The sequence below is a fragment of the Artemia franciscana genome, chromosome 5 (genome assembly GCF_032884065.1).
Source record: "Artemia franciscana chromosome 5, ASM3288406v1, whole genome shotgun sequence".
NCBI classification, from domain to species: domain Eukaryota; kingdom Metazoa; phylum Arthropoda; class Branchiopoda; order Anostraca; family Artemiidae; genus Artemia; species Artemia franciscana.
In genome coordinates this window covers 47753629-47773474 of record NC_088867.1, presented here as the reverse complement: position 1 = coordinate 47773474, position 19846 = coordinate 47753629, and the positions used below count along the sequence as shown (strand labels likewise).

Here is a 19846-nt window from a genome sequence, read left to right as displayed (position 1 = left end):
TTATCAAGTCAATTTATGCAGGTCCCTGGCACGCCTACCAATTTTCATCATCCTAGCACGTCCAGAAGCACCAAACTCGCCAAATCACCGAAAGCCTCCCCTCAACTCCCCCAAAGAGAGCGAATCCAGTACGGTTACGTCAATCACGTGTCAAGGACATTTGCTTATTCTATCCACCAAGCTTCATCCCGATTCCTCCACTCCAAGTGTTTTCCAGATTTCCCCCTCCAACTCCCCCCAATGTCAAAAGATCTGGTCGGGATTTGAAATAAGAGCTCTGAGACATGAATTCCTTCTAAATATCAAATTTCATTAAGATCCGATCACCTATTCGTAAGATAAAAATACCCCAATTTCCACGTTTTCCAAGAATTCCGGTTTCCCCCTCCAACTCCCCCCGATGTCACAAGAACTGGTCAGAATTTAAAATTAGAGCTTTAAAGCACAAGATCCTTCTAAATATCAAAATTCTTTAAGATCAGGTCACCCTTTCGTAAGTTAAAAATAGCTCATTTTTCCAAATCCCCCCCCAACTCCACCAGAGAGCAGATCCGGTCCGGTTATGTCAGTCATGTATCTTAGACAGGTTTTATTCTTCCCATCCAGTTTCATCCTGATCTCTCCGCTTTAAGTATTTTCTAAGATTTCCGGTACCCCCCAACTGCCCCACACCAATGACGCTGGATCAGGTTGAGATTTAAAATAAGAGATCTGAGTTACGAGATCCTTCTAAATGTGAAGTTTCATGAAGATTCGATCACTTCTTCGTAAGTTAAAAATACGTCATTTTTTCTAATTTTTCAGAACTAATCCCCCCCCCCGATAGAGCGGATCCTTTCCAATTATGTAAATCACGTATCTAAGACTTCTGCTTATTTTTCCCAACAAGTCTCATCCCGATCCTTCCACTCTAAGTGTTTTCCAATATTTTAGGTTTCCCCCTCCCAACTCCCCCCCACCAATGTCACCAGATCCGGTCTGGATTTAAAATAACAGCTCTGAGACACGATATCCTTCCAAAAATCAAATTTCATTAAGATCTGGTCAACCGTTCGTAACTTAAAAACACTTCAATTTTTCTATTTTTTTCCAAATTAACGGGCCCCCCACCCCCCCCCCCCCCACCCAGATGGTCAAATCGGGAAAACGCCTGATACACCTGCCAAATTTCATCGTCCTGGCTTATCTAGAAGTACCTGAAGTAGCAAACCGGGACCAACAGACCAACAGAATTTGCGATTGCTATATGTCACTTGGTTAATACCATGTGCCATAAAAATGGTCTGCAGATAAGTTAAGTTATTATTACAGAGAGGATACTTTGCCAATTTAATTTGTTAATGGAAGATCATTTGTTGTGGCTTAGTTTTGTTTGTTTGTTTTAGAGTTTCTCCTGTCTTACTAGATTTTATTTCCAAAGTTTTAGTTTGCTTGTTTGTGTGTTTTTTTTTTTTTTTTGTTTTTTTTTTAACTGAGAATAGATTGATGGAGGTATCCTCACCAAAGTATCTGCTTTTGTATTTTGTTTATCTTTTTCCGCTGGCTTAAAATCCCCTTTGTTTTCTTCGTAAAATTTTTTAATTACATTTTTTCTTTTTCTGTCAGACAATGGGTATACCCAGTGTGGCTGAAGAATATATTTAGATATGAACGGTCAATGGTCTATTTCATTGAAAACTCAGTTCTTGGGCTTTCCTTCTATTTATGACTAACGCAGATATGAAAGTTTCAACTTATAAAATCTAAGAATTAAATTTTATTTTTACTGCCCTTAATTCTTTAACTTCATTTCCAAAATCATCTTTTTAAACACTCAACAAGATTGACATAGATATTCTAAAGTAATGTCATAATCACAAATATGGGTCATCATATTTTCATAAGAAAAAAAGAGGTAAAGGGCTTCCAACTTTCTCACAACAATCTTAATTCGAATCCATAAATTCCTGACAAAACACAAAATCACAAAGAAAAGAAGAACGAGGACAATTAACAGCCAATGAAAAAAATTTTGACAAACAATTAACAGCCAGTATGGGTTGACAGTTTATTTGTCATGGTTAGCCAGTGTGGTCTCAGAAATTATTCATTAATTATCCACAAATTCCTATCACCATAATATTTATTAATAAGAAGTTGGTATTTGAGGTCTAGTTAGATTTAATCCTGTCAAAAAATATGAAAACATTAACAATTTTATTCTCTACTTTTTATTTTTTTTTTTTCATTCAACTATTATCATGCTTTATCAAGATATTTTAGTCCAAGAGAAAACAGTGTAGTTTTAAACATTAAACAAGAAAAAAATTATATTTTCCTACATTGATAGCAGAATATCACGTTTAGCTCCCCTACACCCCCCCCCCCGAGGAACCACTATGAGTTTTTAAGAAAAAACAAGTCAAAATTATCTGTTTAACGTAAAACTGTAAATATAAGCTTTTATGATTTATTTATATTAAAAAGATAAGTACTACATTTATTTGTAATTGTCTATAGAGATATATGGATGGGGTACAAAACTGTTAAAAAAAATTCATTTCATTTACTGAATCAAGAAAGAGAGAGGAGAGGGTTTTGCAATTTTATTTCCTGTCTTGAATTGACTTTGTGTTTTCAATTGTGATACTGAAATTTACAACTTCTTCTATGTATTCTCAAAAGTAAGTTATAACGTCATTGTACCAAAACTAGATTGGAGAAATCTATGCATTGTTTAATAGAAATAAATACTACCTTGTTTAACATCAGCGGATTTGAAAAGGTAAGTTGTTTCCATATTTCACAAATCAAATGAGTGATGCAGAATTGCTTTTCCAAATAGAAATACTCAGACTCAGAATAAATACATCTTCAAAAAGACAGAGAGGAAATGACCTGAAAATAGTTTAAAAAACTATAACATAGTTATATTTCTATTTGATCTAAAAAAAGACAGTAAAATATTAAAAACAGCCTGTTTTTCTAGAAAAAAAGCTTGCATTGAAAAATGCAAATAGTAAAACAATGTACAATGTAAAAACAAAGTGAACAATACACTACAAAATAAAACAAAGAAAACAATAAAACAAAGTATGTAAAAAAAGTTTTTAAATGTAAAAAGTAAAACAGAAGAAAACGAAAGGGTAACTTCCAAAAGATGAAACACTAGTTAGGCTACAACTAAAACCTTTGCCAATCTTTTATATCACCCTGATTTATGTGTAGACAAAGGTTGATTTATGACTTTACATTTCTAGCTCTTGGTGGGAGTGGGGAGAAGTAAATAAATGGGCAAATATCTCATATTTCTGTCTACAGACTATTGGCTTCGGTTTTTTATTGCAAAGATTTTCGCAAGTAATTATCCAACTGGTATCTATGGCCATCGTACCATCATACCGTCAAGCCATCTACACTACCATTCTTAAATTTGTTGAGCATTGAATTCCCATTACTTTAAATTTGCGACTCTTGATGGGGTGGTGGAGAATGGGAGTTAAATCAATGGATAAACAACCATATTTCCTTCTATGTGATGATCCCATTGGTGTCTGCTGTCAGACTGGCATGCCATCTATATTACTTTATTGATTTTCCTGAGCATCATAGTTAACAATTAGTATTCTATTTTTCAGGTGCCTATAAGGTGCCAACGAGGTATCTAAGGTCCAAAGAGCCCCAATCCAGACACTGAAGAACCGATTTTGATGTAAGAATTGTATCAAGATTCAAAATATCTTAGCACAAAATTCTTTATTCTGAAATAACTATATTTCAACAAAAGAGAGTTATTTTTTATCTTTATTTTGATAAACTTTGCCATTTACAACAATATTAATCTTATTATTTAGACTTCAGTAGAAAATTTTGTCATACCCAAGCAACTGAATACTGTTTTATATAGAATCATAAAGACTTCATGTCATCTTTCAGACCTTGTCTGCTACTTGGAATCTGTTAATTTCATTTAATGATGCTTGTGTCTCCCCCTATTTGGTCTAAATTTTTGATAGCCGTTTCTGTTAAAAGTTCATAAAATTTTATTGTATGATCAGTCATTTCTGCTAGTTAACAAGCCTTCAAAATTGTAAAAATCCAACCAAAAAGTAGGGGAGAGTGGTATATGCAGGGGCGTATCTTGGAAAACCTCCAAAATGCATGGTTAACATTGGAGTAGAAAAATGGTTTATGGCTCAAATGAAAGCCCCGGAACTGCTGCATAAACTGTGATTTTTCCAGATTTTTCTTGTATAGCTAGAAGAAAAAAAGGGGGGTGTCCCTGCTTATACCATTTGTCCCACTAAGTACCGGGGGTGGTATATCTTGGGACACGGGGTGGTATACTCTGGGACATAGTAAAAAGATTCATGTATTGGTAGAAAACTTCGACTATTCATCATATAAAAACTACATTAAAAATTCGACATTAAAAGTAAAAATATCTTAGGCACAAGACTAGACTACCAGTCAGCAAACACGAAGTATGACGCTGCTCTGGAAGCTGTACCGGGTGCTGGGGTAGGAGGCGACAACTTTTTCAAAATGTCTTCCCTTGGATAAAATATTGAGTCTTCTCGGTCCGGCCACTTCCACTTTCTTAGACCGGCCATGCACATGACACTCACTCTGACACTGTTCTCGTTTTTCTCTTGGACAGACCCAGGAAAATACTCTCCTTCGTAAACAACTTTAACAAAATCTCCTGTAGAGACACTGTCAAAGATCTCTTCCTCTTTCTCACTTTCATCTTCCGATTCACCTAGTTTCATCGAGTCATCACTATCATCATCAAGAATCATTTTTTCATCATCACTTCCTTCTGAATCCACAAATAGCTTTTTTGTTGTCTGGTCTTTTTTTGCTTTTCCAGCTCTTCCAACAGTCCCAACTTTTCCCTCTAGCCCTGCCACCCCGTGCTTTCTTATCTTTTCTTTCGGCTTCTTGTTCTTCAATCTGTCTTTTCACAGGAGTGTCAGTAAGAATCTTTGTACAGCCTTTCTTCCTGCCTCTGCCACTCAGTAAACGCGGCTTGGCTTTAGGGTATGGCCGAACTTGTTCTGGCGTCACAGGAACTGAAACGGGTGTAGAGGATTGTTCAGGCCCACTTGTACTTGGGGTTTCGGCCAGGTTGTTTCCAGGTTCAACTGGATCCAAAGTATCAGGTGCAGGTCTGTCAGTTACAGCACAGGTTAGAAAATCATTTTCTGTAAAGATGTCTGGATTGTAAGGCCATATCCCTGTCTTCTCGAAGCCCCTCATTATGTTGTTTGGCGTGAAAGATACGGGGAGGCTTTGGCCAACAAGAGATGCAATCTCGTATATCGTCACGGTCTTCCCTGGGTTGGACAGCATCCAGTTGTCCATAGCCTTGTTGTATTGGCATTTGAAGGGAAAATACACGCAAATGTCCAATGGCTGCAACCTGTGGCTGCAGTGAGGTGATATTGTAAGTAAAGTGATACCAGACTCTTTCGCAAACTGCACAACTGAAGAACAGATGTGGGACTCGTGGTTGTCCATTATCAGAAGCTTCGGGCTTTCAGGGGAAGCATGCGAGTAAGTCTTGAAATGTTTGAGATATTCCAGAAACAGTTCTTGGTTTACCCATCTGGAAGGCGAGGCTCCTCCAGCAGAGTTAGCAGGAGCACCAGTCAGCATGTGAGGCTGAAATTTCTTGCGTGGGAATATAAGGTAGGGGGGGAAGGTATTGCCCGCTGGCAAAGATGGTTCCAATCATAGTCACAAGCACGCCACGCTCATCTGAGGTTACTTTGCCCACTATTTTTCTACCCTTCTCGGCAAAAACCTTTGGAGGAACATGAGCAGTGGTGACTGAGGTTTCATCACAGTTGAATATGTCGCTTGCTGTAAATGGAGTTTTCTTTAAAACTGACTGCAAGTTGGAGAAAAACTCCTGTACATTGTGCTTGTTAAAGCTTGTGGCACGCCCCAAACTTGTTGCCTCTGGCTTTCTAAGCGAAAGCTCTGGGTTTCGAGCCCGAAATCCAGCTAACCAGTCTATACCGACTTCTTTAGAGTCTATCCAGCTGTCTGGGACAGTCTTGTTGTTTGCAACGGCGTAGTTGTAAGCAAGGGTTCTGTTGTCTCGACTGGTCAAACCATAACACATTCTGCTCGCTTGCAGCAGGTATTGAGAGAGCGATGCTTCTTCTTCGGGCGTAAAAATAGTAGCAAATCCGAACTTTTGAGCACCACTGTAATTCGCTTTTTCGTCATCACTGAGTTTTGAATACTTTTGGTAGTGTCTGTGAAGGGCTGAACGTAACACTCCGTGTTTCTCCGCCACTGCCCTAATTGGTAAGCCAGCCTCTAGGTCTACAATAGCTGCTTTAATCATGAAATACTGGTCAACTTTCTTTTCAGCAACCGAATCAGAATATTCCTCCCACTTAGCTCTTGGAAATTGTGACATTTTCTTCTATTCTGATGTCAAATCTGATAAAAAAAAGATGTATAAGCTATTTCTGTCATTAGGATACAAGTAAAAACAGATAAGAAAAGACGCAATGTATGGACTAAACTGTAAGAATTCATGTGGTATATACTGGGACATGTCCCACTACATACCACATGTCCTTGTCCCAGTATATACCATGCGACCTCTACTTGCAAATTGTGTCCAATTTTTTTTACTGTTGCATATTTTTCCACCAGATGACCACACGACGTGGCCTGATGTTTTAGCTTTCGTTTGCTATCTTACACACACAATTTCTGCAAACCATTACAAAATAAAGCACAATAAAACTATTGCCCAAATATTTTTTGGGGGGTATAGCCGAAACTTTGAAGTCGATTTTCTCAAAAACGAAAATAGCAACTTACCAAAATGATAGAACTGTCAAGTCCGCCATTGAATGAACTATACTAGGTGGCTTGGATTTTTTAAAGAAAGTTAGATGGCAGATAAGTACCGTCTCCCACCTTATACCCCGTCCCTGCATATACCACTTACCCCTACTTATCTTCAAGTAAGGGCCATGCCTCATGGGAACTTCCTTAATGACTGAACTTTCCATGGCACAGCCCACCTGAGTAATTGTAATTGCCTGTGTGTCAAAAGCAAATTCTTTATAACTTTTTACACAGTTCAATTCTAGCAAATGTTTGCACTACAACAAGTCTACTGATCAATAACCATTTAGTTTAGAAAACCAGTTCACTATACAAGCAGATAAATTCACCCATGAAATACTTTTTTACGTTATACTGCTGAGTATATGAAAAAACAATATGAAATATTGTATGAAATATGAGACAAAATGAACAACATATGAAAAAACAACAATACAAACAATAGCATATAAAAAAATTATTTCTCACTTAATAAAATACAGTATATTCTTATTAATCAGATAGTTTTGGTTCTTCCATAATTACCAATGCTATAAACAGATTATTTATTCAATTTATCTAGAGTCTATGGGAAGGATCTGAAGCTTTTGATACCAGAGGTGAAGACTATAGTTACTAATCTAACAATTAAAAATTACGTGAAAATACTGGACTATTTGTGGGCATTTTCAAGAATTAAAATATTGCATTAGCAAAAGATTATCAATGGGAAATCTAAAAATATTTACTATTGTTTATGTCAACATGTTTGGTAAAATTCAAATTCAAGAAATTCTTGCTATGTTAGAAGTAGTTAATCAAGGTGAATAAAACTTTCAGGAATTAACAAAAATCCAGATATATATACTAGGAAGGTTTAACATAACATGTCTAACCTAGATGTTAGAAGAATCCTTACATGACAAGTTTATGCATATCAGAATTCTGACAGAAAAAAATATTTCAACTTAATTGAATTGAATTTATTTATAACCCGTTATAATACACATGAAAAACGGAGCATAATGTTAATAAAAGAAAAGAGGAAAAAGAAAATGACCTAAAAAACTAAACAACACTTCACCTTACTTAAAAACAATTAAAACATACAAAAACAAAAGCAAACATTCATTGAATGAAAATAGCGCTCCATGGATGCCAACCAATTCTACTATTATAAGCTTCTATGCTTTTTCTGATAGAAGCATTCGGGTCCATGATGCCGTATCTTTTAATGACCCAGGAGTTACTTGACCATGGTGGAAGGGCAAGCAGGTATTTGGTATACTGGAAATAGATTCGCCGAAGCTCCTTCGTCTCGGCTATCGTAAACGTACGCCAAAGAGGTGCAAGGTATAGGAAATACGGGAGTGCAGAAGCATTGTAAAGTTTCACTAGCAGTTTGCGGTTGAGTTGAAGTTTGTTTGCTACCAAGCTTCTGTATGCAGTTGTTGTTCGACGTTGGAAATGAAGGATCAAGATCCTTCTAGTTGCTTTAAGAGTGTCACTGATAGGAAGCCATAAATATTTCATTTGGGATTTTGGGGAAACTGACGCGCCGTCGAGATTAATAGTAAATCCTGCTCGAGTTTCACCCCAGCTGAACAGAACCACGTCTGATTTTTCTCTATTGAATGTAAGGTTAATCTTAGCATATTCTTTACTTAAAATAGCAAAATTTCTTTCGAACGACTGTACTGTTCAACTGGGGTTAAAAATATCATCTGCATAAGCAATAAGTGACACATGAATCCCTTTTAAATTACACGAAGGAACTGCGCTAGATTGGGCGTTCAGGATACAGTTACTGAAGGCAACTGGAGATGTCTAATTTGATGTCTTTTTCATAGTATTTAGTTTTAAAAAAGATTATTCCTATTATTCCAGTAGAATTTTCAGCTACATTAGTGCCTTTCCTCTAAATCTAAGAAATACAGCTCATTAGGACTTTCTAAATTGGGATTGGGCAAAGGTACAATGTTCAAAACACTTTTCTAATACCTCATATGAGCTGGAAGCCTATTTTACAGGACTTGACAATTATCATTGAAAAATTGTTAAAGGTCAACAAAGGTAGTTGCCCTCTGAGAGGAGTTGAGCTGCATGCTTCCATTAAATATAATATCTTTCCACTAGATCTTTAAGGGTCTGAATACATTCTTGAGTTTCATTTATCTAAAAAAAAAAATAATAATAAAAAAAAAACTTTCTAAAACATTATGAAGTCCCTAAACTATGCTAGATTTTTCTCCGTGTTTTCTTCTTAATAGCTACTTGCCTGTGTAGTTATCTTTTTGGTAAGCATTTTCTATTGGCAAATGATATGTAAGCTAGAACACTTCAGTGACATTTTTAGGGCTTAAAAAGATATTTGCAATAAATTTTGTGACAATTATTTAGCATAGCCTACATTCAGTAGCGTTGCAACTGATAATATTAGTCATGGCAAAATCGTTGATTTTATGTAGTTACTGTGAAAAAAATTGATATTTTAACTATTTTACCTAATTTACCTATTTTATGTAATTTATATACTATGCAGCACATTTTTTTTTACATATTTTACTGAAACATTTTACGATTTTTATTTGCAATTTTTACAGCACAAAAGCATGAAAAGGCTGAGTATTATATTGAAAAGACTGACAAAATTATACCCAAACACGTTTGGGTATAATTTTGTTTTGTGTATAGCTGTATTACCTAGTTTTAATGGCTGTCTTTCTTACTTCAGTCTCTTATTAGCCCTACTATAAAGCGTATTGTAGTAAAGGTAATTATAATTTTGAAATGGTGAAATAGTAGCTAAAATAAAACTATACTAATTTTATGAGCTGTTGAAGACAGAAAGGACTACAGGCAAGATTGACATATGACAAACAATAATTTTTTTTTGATTAAATAGCCAAGAAAAGCAAGGGTGATGTCAAAAAAAAAAAAAGACTTTCTAAAATATTATGAAGTCCCTAAATTATGCTAGATTTTTCTCCGTGTTTTCTTCTTAATAGCTACTTGCCTGTGTAGTTATCTTTTTGGTAAGCATTTTCTATTGGCAAATGATATGTAAGCTAGAACACTTCAGTGACATTTTTAGAAAAGAAGCAAAAATGGCAGAAGCAGATATTTTGTCAGGGACTTCTGCCTAGCCATCTTCAGTACCCAAAAAAAGAAGGAAAACTAACCTTTTAAAGTAACTGTTAACACAGTGGAAGAAAGACTGAATCAAACAAACCAAGCCATAATAAAAAAAAGACTAGTTACCAATTAGATTGGGCAAGAACTATCTGCTTAGAGATTGACTTAGCTTGTCTACTGACCTAATTTTAACTAAAAGTATGGTCAGATGATCTTAACTAAAGTGAAGAAACAATGTTATTTGAATCCTTTAATTTTGAGTTATTGTAAATTGGGTTTATTGGAATATCTCCAGTATCTCTATTTAAAACAAGGTCTCTATTTATCTTTTTTTAATTTCAATTGCCTTTCTAAGAGAATGTGGTAAATCATTTGCTTCAGATATTAAAGTTGCCTTGTCATTAAGAACCAAATGATCTTGATTTGCAATGATGTACAGGACTAAAGCAGGATCAGTATCCTCATTTTATTTTAATTTTCATATTAATAGGAAATACTAAGTTTCTGCTGTTTTTCTCCAGGAGCTGACAATCACCCTACCCTCCAAAAAATATCCTCCATGGAAATCACCCATTTTTTCTGGATAATTTCAGATCTTAATTAGAAGGGAAATCAAAATCTCTACTCTCCTATTTAAGTTAGAGGCAAATATATACCAGTTTTTCATGTGGAATGGGTGGTTGAATAAATTTTTGTGGAGGCTCAGTCAATCAAATAAAAGTGGAGGCTCAGTTGAATGGAAAGCAAAAGTTCCAATATTCTTGTATAGGATTTAGCCTGTTTTTCAACCAATTGCAACCAAATGTGTTGTTTCTGACTACTGTATTTTTAAATATTCTTTTTCTAGTTTGACACCCTTTGTATTTCAGCAGTGGTTCTGAAACAGTTTGCATATAATAACAGAATTAGTTTTAATGGAGAGATGAAGAGAGGTTGGATGTAAAATTTATATATAATCCTCAGAGCCGTATCCAAGAATTTTGTTGGGGGGGTGGCTTTAGAACAGACATAGTCATCAGAATATGAGTCTGAAGGAGAGGAGCTACATCTGCCAGTAGATCTTGTTGAAAATGATCTTAATGACTGAAAGTGACTGAATATTCTGCTATTATGATCCATTGTTTAGTTAATTAAGGCCATCAGTGTTAAAAACCATTTTTTTTTTTACTTGTAATTGATGCTTTAAAAAGAAATGAAAAATAACATATGTACAATATGACAAATGTGGCTATTTCAATATGCAAGGCTGTTATGGTAACATTTATTAAGTTCAGAAATAAAAAAAATGCTACAATGAATTTACTTCCAAATCAAGTTCTTTTTACAAAATGGATGACTAAAAGCAGGCAATGTTCAAGTCCTGAAGTGTATTTTAGGATCTCCCACTAAGCTCGCTGGAAGTGATTCCATGAACTCAGCAGGATCACATCACAAATGGTGCAGCTCCTCTGTATTCAAAATGCCACTAGCACCAATAGCAATAAATATAACACCCAGCACCAGTACATGTGCTATGGATAGTGGTTTTCCTGAACCAACCAAAACACAAATTGGAAGAGCTATCAGGCAACCTAAAGGGCTCAACCTAAAGGCAGAGTTTATGTAAGATGACAGCATGAATTATTAATGAAAATAGTTAGTGAGTAGTAATGCATACAAGAAGCAAGCCTAGCGCCTTTTTATGGATGCCTTATATAGGTAGTTAATTTCTTAGACAATATAAAGAAGTAGTAGTTATGTAGGTAGTAGTATATAAAGAAAGTGAGTAGTAGTGCATAAAGGAAGTGAGTATTAGTGCATACAAGAAGTAAGCCTTGCATCTTCTTATGTATATCTTTGTAAAGCTAGTCAATAAAATTGTGTAAGCCTGCTGAGCTTGGCCTTTGTGATTGCTTAGTGTTTGCCTGAAAGAAGTGTGGGTCTTTTTCAAAGAATAAGAGAAAGAAGATACAGCATCCTGCTATGCTTGTGCTTACATAATACTTGTGTTTGTACCATGCTTTTACCTTGCTTATGTGTTGCTTTATTTTGTAGGTAGTCTAGGTCATTAAATTGTATTAATGCACTTTCTGAATATAGTAATTGCTTTTGTTGCTAAGTCATTTTAAGCCCTTTTTGCAGTCTTGCCTTACAATTTTTTTCTATATGGTAAAGGCAACAATGTTTAGAGAGTTTTGTAAAAAAAAACACGTTTTGTGCCCTGGGAGGCTCAATTTAAAGACTTTTTGATTGAAAAGGGTTTCACTATGTAGGAAGAGCACCTAGGATTCCACGTGTTTGATTAGAAGTTTGAACCAAAAAAGAGTACAACACTCTGATTTTCTAGAATTGGAATGCTTTCACCTACAAATTTGACAAAACAACAAAAATTACCTGTTTTCAATCCAAGTTGAACCCTAATTTGACATGTGTTGAAATACTGGGGGAATGTTAGTTGACCAATCCTGGTACATTTGACAAGTCTATTCTTTTTACTTTATTCCTTCATTTTTCTTCAGCTTTGTTTATTGTATAAACATATAAAACACTATTCAGATAATTGAAGCAAATAATTGAAAAAATTGTTTCAAGTATAGGAACAAAATTGGACAATCAAATGGAGTGTAATCATTTGACCTAGGTCATATGTCTCTTTTCCTTTTTTCACAGAGTTGCATTTATGCTACAAGAATGGGAACTACCAAATGTTATCTGGAATAGCCTACTTCCTCTATGCTTTAATAGTACAGCAAAGATTTCTTTGTTATTCACTGTGAAAATGTCATCATTTGTGCATCTCAAAGTATATCTACCATTTTAACCCACTTTCAAAATTTTAGTTTTGTTTATATTTTGTCTAGAAAGTCCAAAATCCTTGAAATATATATATCCTAATTAAGATTATTAAAAATTTGCAACACCAAGGAGTTCAAAATGTCACATTAGCATTGTGGGTGCAATAGGGTCTAGGAAACTAAAAGTAGATTTCAAGAAGTTTATTGTCATTATATTTGACTTAGTGGAATTTACTTTTATGTGTAAATTCTTAGCTTCATCTAAAATGTGGGTAGGGTTTTGAAGGGGTCACTTCTGATGTTTCTATGATATACTTCAAGGATCAGCTGGTCATCTATATATTATTTTTTTTACTTTTACTAAATCCTTTTTTCAATTTATTTTTATTCTTTAATTGATTTTTAATGTTTTAAAAAATCAAAATGGTATTAGGCCAAGCAACAGTGCTCAGATGAAGAAAAAATCTAGCATCAAATAAGTAGAACTACAATAAAAAAAAACATTTTTATGTTTTTTCATGCAAAACATTATTAGAAATAATAATTACCAAAAGTAACCATAAATTTGACAACTATATTTTTGTCAGAGGACCCTTGAATTTTGACACCAATTGTTTCTTATTGGTTTTAGATGCTCAGTGAAGCTTGAACAGTCACCTATATTTTGACACAGCCTGTCAAAAATTTTGACAAGGTTACTATAAGATATTCTCAAAAGAAATGATTCTCATGACAGATGCCAATATCTACATTTGAGTTCAGCAGAAAGAACATCTTTAGTTGAGTAGATGTTCTACTACATCAATTAATAATCTTCAACACTTGGAATATAGTTTTGTCAATATAATATTTGCTTTAAATTTTATTTAATTTCACCAAGAGAAGACCAATGTTGCTTATTTTAGAGAAGATCAGATTTTTCTTGACATATTGGTGCTCATTCCAGTTTTGTTTACAAAAAATAACCAAGGGACAGTTTCAACATTGCATAGCTAAAAACTTATCAGGAGCTCATTTATTGTAAAAGCAGGAAACTGACTATTCTTTTCTTGTCTGGGTATATCAGATATAGTGTTCACATTTCACACTGTCAAAATATAATGATGGCTTCAATAAATGTTGTTCCATGTGATGATTAAGCAGGGTTATGCTGTTCTAAATGAAAATTTTGATAGTGTTTCCAAAATTGTACTGTTGAACCATTGGTGCCTTACCCTAGCTTTTGGGAATAAAAAAGAGTTAAAATATTGGTTTAAAACTTGCTATTTGAAAATAGATCGATTTTGTTATACAATCCATAAGAATCAGTTTGTCATGATTAAGCTAGAAAAAATTCAGAACAATTCTATAATGTTTTCTTCCTGTTCTGTTGGGCCACTCAAATAGTCCCTTTTTGACAAAATTTCAAAAATATCAAAGCCAACAAAAGAAGCATAGAGGATGTTAAAATGACAAAATTGTTTTGAATTTGTTTATCCAACTTAATTGTGACAAATCAATGCTTGTAGATAGAGAGAAATTACCAATTACAAGAGTGCAAAAGAGGCTTAAAATTCAATTTGTAACAAAAGCAGTTACTTTATTCAGAAAGAGCATAAAAAAGGCATTAAAGGTATATTCACTTTATTTGTAGGTGTAAAATATGGTCTGCTCTATATTTATCACAGAGTCTCACCTAAAAATAAAAGTTATTAATTTAACCCTAGGCCTAATAGTGTATTCAACTAAAGACCTTAAACCTTTCATTCCCAATTTGAAAAATAATACAGTTTATTCCAACTCTTTGTCAAGCCTACTGCCGCTGTAATCTATTTGGTTTCTTAATATAAGACCAGTATAGACACATTATATTACCTTAGTATTGATATTCTTGCCTCAAGAGACATAAGAACATACCTTCAGTATGGTCCAAGCCACTCAGTTAAAGGCTAACTGGTAACCAAGCTGATGATTTAGAGAAAAAGACTCTGGTAATTGTTTAGTTTCCTTAAAAGCTGTTTAAACTGGAAACTATGCTGAAAGCAGCATACTTTCTATACTATACCACTTAGACATGCTAATTCTACAATTGTATCCATTTCTGGTTGACCCTCCTCCTTCATGGGGCAAACTAAAAATGTGAAAAGTGAGCTTGCTTAGAGATAACATTAGAGGTAAATTAGTACACAAGCCTTGCAGGCAGCAGGGCAAGGTGTGTATTCTGTATTTACTTAATAAATATAGAATACAGACCTTGCTCTGCTGCCCAGAGGGCTCATGGACTAATACACTTTGCTCTAGAGGTAATGTTACCTGTAAGCAAAATCAGACATTTGTTTTGTTCAGAAACAACTGGCTAGTTTAAACTCATAAGTGAAAGTTAAACATCTTGCATATTAACTTCAAAGGATATGTGAGGTACTTAATTGTCTTCCTGCTGCCTACTATACAGAAACTACCTGTGATAACTGGAATTAGTATTTAAAATATAGTTTCATTTACATTGTACATCCTTAACTTTTCCCTTGGCTTCAAACCCTGCCCACTTATGCATTTTTAGTTTGCCTCACAGAGGAGGAAGGTCCACCAGAAATGGATGTACTTCTATAATTAGCATTTCTAAGCTCTATAGTATCAAAACAATGCTGCTTTACAGCATAGTTTCCACTTTAGACAGCTTGAGATGAAACTAAACAATTACCAATGCTCTAAATGTTGATAAGCCAATCAGGGGACCAATCTTCATTAGACATGTATTGCTGGAAATATCAGAGGTAGACAAGTATTGAATAAGAAGAAATACAATTTATCTCATTTCCCAATAAAACTCTAGTTTAGTGACTTCTTGCTATTTTGGAAAGGGGTTAGTTTAGGAAAATGAAACTTTTGGCAATGGGTCTACAGGCTAAAGGGTGTGTTCCAGGGACTTACTGTAGTAACCGAATGGTTACTATTTCCGTTCCTAGCGGGAAAATGGTTACTGCCCAACCCACTGGGAACGAGAATAGTTACTGCCGGCAGTAACCGCAGTAAGTGATTTTCTTATCGTGCTCAAAAGAATGGTTAGCGCAGTAAGTACATAATTCACCTTCTTCAATAAAAATCTCATTCAACAAAAAATAAATATGGACAAGAATGAAGTAATGGAATATGAAGTTATTTGCTTGGAAGAAGGTGGGACAGTGATTTTGCAAAAGAAAGAGGGATATGAGCCAGGTTAGTAAATCACCATATTTTGGGATCAACATTAAAGGACACCCTGAGTAGTAGGCTATCTATTAGGAAGTAGGTTAAATCAATGAAAAACTTATTATTTAATTTAAAGTTTTCGATGTTTTCTGGCATATCCAGGCAAAATTATTACCTTAAATTGCCATTTGGAATCATTCTAAGGATTGACTTCTTCCAGGTAACATTGAGGCTCCATTAAGTTGTCACATGGTAGCATTTTAAGCATTAACTCCTTTTAGGCTCTGTAAACAGGCCTAGGTGAAGTATTACAGATAAGTTGAGGATTTATGGGCTGCCAAATCATTATTCTGAGACTGTCTTTAATCCTATTGAAGAAGTAGGCTAGGGTAGACTATTCAGAGTCTATTCCAAAGGATGGTAATTTTATCCAGTAAAATTCTAGTTGATTGACTTCTTGCTATCACTGAAATGGGTTAGGTTAGGAAAATGAAACTTTCAGGGATGGGTCTACAGGCTAAAGTATGTCCTGGGAAGGTATTTCAAGGTACACATCTCTACTCATTCTTGCTCTAGAGGGCCTTGATCTTTGATGACCTTCAAAAATATTTATAGCAGAAGTTACATGTTTCCCATTGATTCTGCCAATCTATCCCTCAGACTTTAACTCCCTGTTAATTGAAGCAACTGTAAACAAAGCAAGAATGGGGGAAAAGGTAACAGGTGACAGAATACATTGGAACTACATAATTTTGGCTATATATTTGCACATTAGGCAGGTTGGAGGTAAATTATAGTATAGAGATGCATGCTTTTCCCTTTGGTATGTAGGCTAAGTAGAAGGTCACTTGTACCTGATGCCGTCCGTTTTGTTTTTAGTTGGATGGGAAACATCCAAAGAAAGTTTCCTTTGAAAAGGAAAGGTGAGAATGCCCAAAAGTGAGATTGAATTTGTCAAAGCTTGGAGGTTTGCCCCTTCAGTCTGTTTAAAGAAAAATGGATATAAGTAGGTTTTATTGTATTTAAGCCCTAGGGCCATGGCAATTAAAGACAAATTAAAGAAGATTAACTTTAAAATACTGGACATTAAATAAGCATGATAGTCACAAAGAAAAACAAATAACAAAATTATACTTCTGTGTTCAGTTGCCAACCTGAGCAACAGTCATAAATTTTTTTAATCTTGCAGAACATTCACCCCAATTATATTCACAAGCTATCTCTCATGACCCACACTCTTGTCCATACATCCACATTTCAGGGAAATAGAAGGACCATCATACTGGTATTCTTCATTTTTACTTATAAATAATGGGTTTGAAAGAAAGTTTCTATGGCTAAGTCAGTAGGCCAGTAAAGGACCTGGTGGTTCTTTAGCCAGGTAGTGCAATAGGAAGCTAGGGACCAGCCAGCCCATGCTCTTGCATGCCCTTCCTTCCTACTGTCCCTAGATTTCCATCTGTACTCATTTAAAGTTAGGCCAATTCTAGCTGAGGTTAGTCATATCACCAACCCCTATCCAAAACAAACTGACAATGCCAGGAATTAAACCTGTACCCCTTGGACAAAGCATTCCAGCCCAAAGTGCCTACCACTTAGGAAGGAAAACAAATTTGACCAGAGAACAATAATTATTTAAAAAAAAGTAGAATATTGAAAAAAAAACTTGCTATAGTTGTCCCACTACTATCCTGTAAATGCTATAGGCCCATTTTATTTAGACAAATCAATTTAAGACAGGTATCAACAAAACTCCATCAGGGATTGTATATGCTTAAGATACAATCAAGCTATTTGGATGCTTAGTTATGTGATATTCTAGTCTTCAAATAATAAAAAAGAGAAAAAGTATATGATCTATTTATTTTTCACCAGCTGATTTGAGCAAAATCATTTGTGACAGCCAAATGCCCATGGGTGGCTTAGAACCTCTCAAAATGCTCTGAAACAGAAGGAATAAAAAATTATACTAATCAGCATTAAACTGTCCCTTAAATTTAAACACGTGCGTTTAATTCGAAAATGACGCTACTGCTAGTCAGCTTACTGTGCCGTTCCCACTGGCTCTACCGCAGTTAGAAATGGACAGTTACCGCGCAGTTACTGAAAAATCGTCAGCTGGAACACACCCAAAGTATATCCTGGGAAGGTATTTTAAAGAACCCACCTCTACTTCTTCTCTCTCTAGAGGGCCATGAAATTTACCTTCACAACAGGTATACCTATTGAAATTTTGACAAAACAACATTTTACCTTAATTTTCAGATACCAGGTGCTTTTTCAGTAAAATTGGTGCAAACAGTATTACTGGCTTTCATGTAAAGTGAATACACCACTTGATGCCTTTTTTAATGCTGTTTACAAATATAATAATCGCTTCTACTGCAAATTCAGATTTAAGCACTTTTGACCTCTTAAAAATGACCTATATATGGGGTCATTACAAATCTGTAATAGTTTAGAAACAAATTTGGGCTATATATTTGCACATCAGGGGGGGGGGGTAAAGCATAGCATATATTAAATACATAAACTAACCATTGCTGTATTTTTTTATGTGTTTGTGCTGTTGCACTGGTGATTTCTCTTCTCATTAAAATTCAATGTGCACAAACACACACACACAAAAAAAAATACAGCAACGCTTAGTTTATGTATTTAATATATACTATGCTTTACCCCCACCCGCCCCCCAAATGTGCAAAAACTATTACAGATTTGTAATGACCCCATATATAGATCATTATTAAGAGGTCAAAAAGTGCTTAAATCTGAATTTGCAGTAGAAGCAATTATTATATTTGTAAAGAGCATAAAAAAAGGCATTGAGTGGTATATTCACTTTATATGAAAGCAAGTAATACTGTTTGCACCGATTTTACTGCTTTTTCTCTGCCTTTAGTTCTGAAAATGCAGTTCTTGAGTAGAATTCTGAGCCATATCAATGTTTTTTTTTTCAAAATTTAGGAAATGTCTATTTCCTGTACAATAACAGTAGGCTCCCAATTGCGGGCATCATGCATGGAAAGACACTTTAGTCTACCCTGCTTGCCCAGCTAATCTATTCTCCAATGACTAAATCACTGTAAAATTTCTATCATACTACCTAAGTTGCGTTTAATTCACTTTTCAAGTTGACTGAAACCAGCATTCTGACGTTTTATTTGCGATTCCAAGTTAACTTTTAGAGTTCGATTTGTAAAAGTTGACTGACCCTTAGTTCACACTGCTGCGTCAATCCCGACACGATTTTTTGTCTGTCAGAAGAGACGTACGACAGAATCGGATGGAGTGTTCACACTGAAACGCAGACTTTTGCGTCGCTGCGACAAGCTCTATTCCATAGTTCCCACTGCTGCGTCAAATCGGACACGATTTTTCAAATCAGATTTTCAAACTGAAGCAGTGAGAGCATTAAGCCAAATCCAGAAGAAGGCTATTACAGCGTATCTACTGAGTAAGCGAAGAAAGCAGGCAAGCTGTTGCTTTTAGGTTTACATAGGATATATAGCTAAAGTTGGGTCTCCAGTTTTTTGGAGAATCCTGTAAGACAGGGATGACTGAAGCTGGAAAATAGAAATATTTCAGCTCTCGACAGTGGGGTCCACAAGTTTTTTTTGGGTAACCACTCTCTTGACTGGCCATTATTCTAATGGTTGATGGCCTATTCTTAAAATCTGGGTGATCTCTCTATGGACTGATGACCTAGTTTGGAATGTGGGTGATCAGTCTATAGAGTGATTGCCTATTCTCTAAATCCTCTCTATGGACTGATGCCCCAGGTTGGGTTATCAGCTCACATAGAGGTCACCTAGTCCAGGTCACCAGTTCTTAGAGAGGTCACCTTAGATTTGGACAATTGAAGGATGGGCTATCAGTCCTTGGAATTATTACCTATCAAAAAAGTGGTCATCGAGAAAGTTTTTCTTCCA

At 35.2% G+C, this 19846-nt stretch overlaps 1 protein-coding gene across 4 annotated transcripts in view; it reads right to left on the bottom strand.

Moving 5' to 3' along the window:
- The window catches only part of LOC136027522 (zinc finger protein 239-like), a 48721-nt gene extending 29629 nt beyond the window's left edge, over positions 1-19092 (bottom strand). Inside the window, exons 1-3 of one of the 4 annotated variants that reach the window (XM_065704869.1) lie at positions 15427-15666; positions 14643-14690; positions 2737-2877 (exon numbers count right to left, since the gene is read on the bottom strand). In XM_065704869.1, the coding sequence (XP_065560941.1) occupies positions 2737-2779 (43 nt within the window). In that variant the 5' untranslated portion in view covers positions 2780-2877; positions 14643-14690; positions 15427-15666. Of the gene's footprint in view, positions 1-2736; positions 2878-14642; positions 15667-18167; positions 18189-19020 lie in introns of those variants that run through there. The other 3 variants (XM_065704868.1, XM_065704871.1, XM_065704867.1) reach the window with 3 other exon arrangements.
- Positions 19093-19846: the final 754 nt, after the last annotated feature.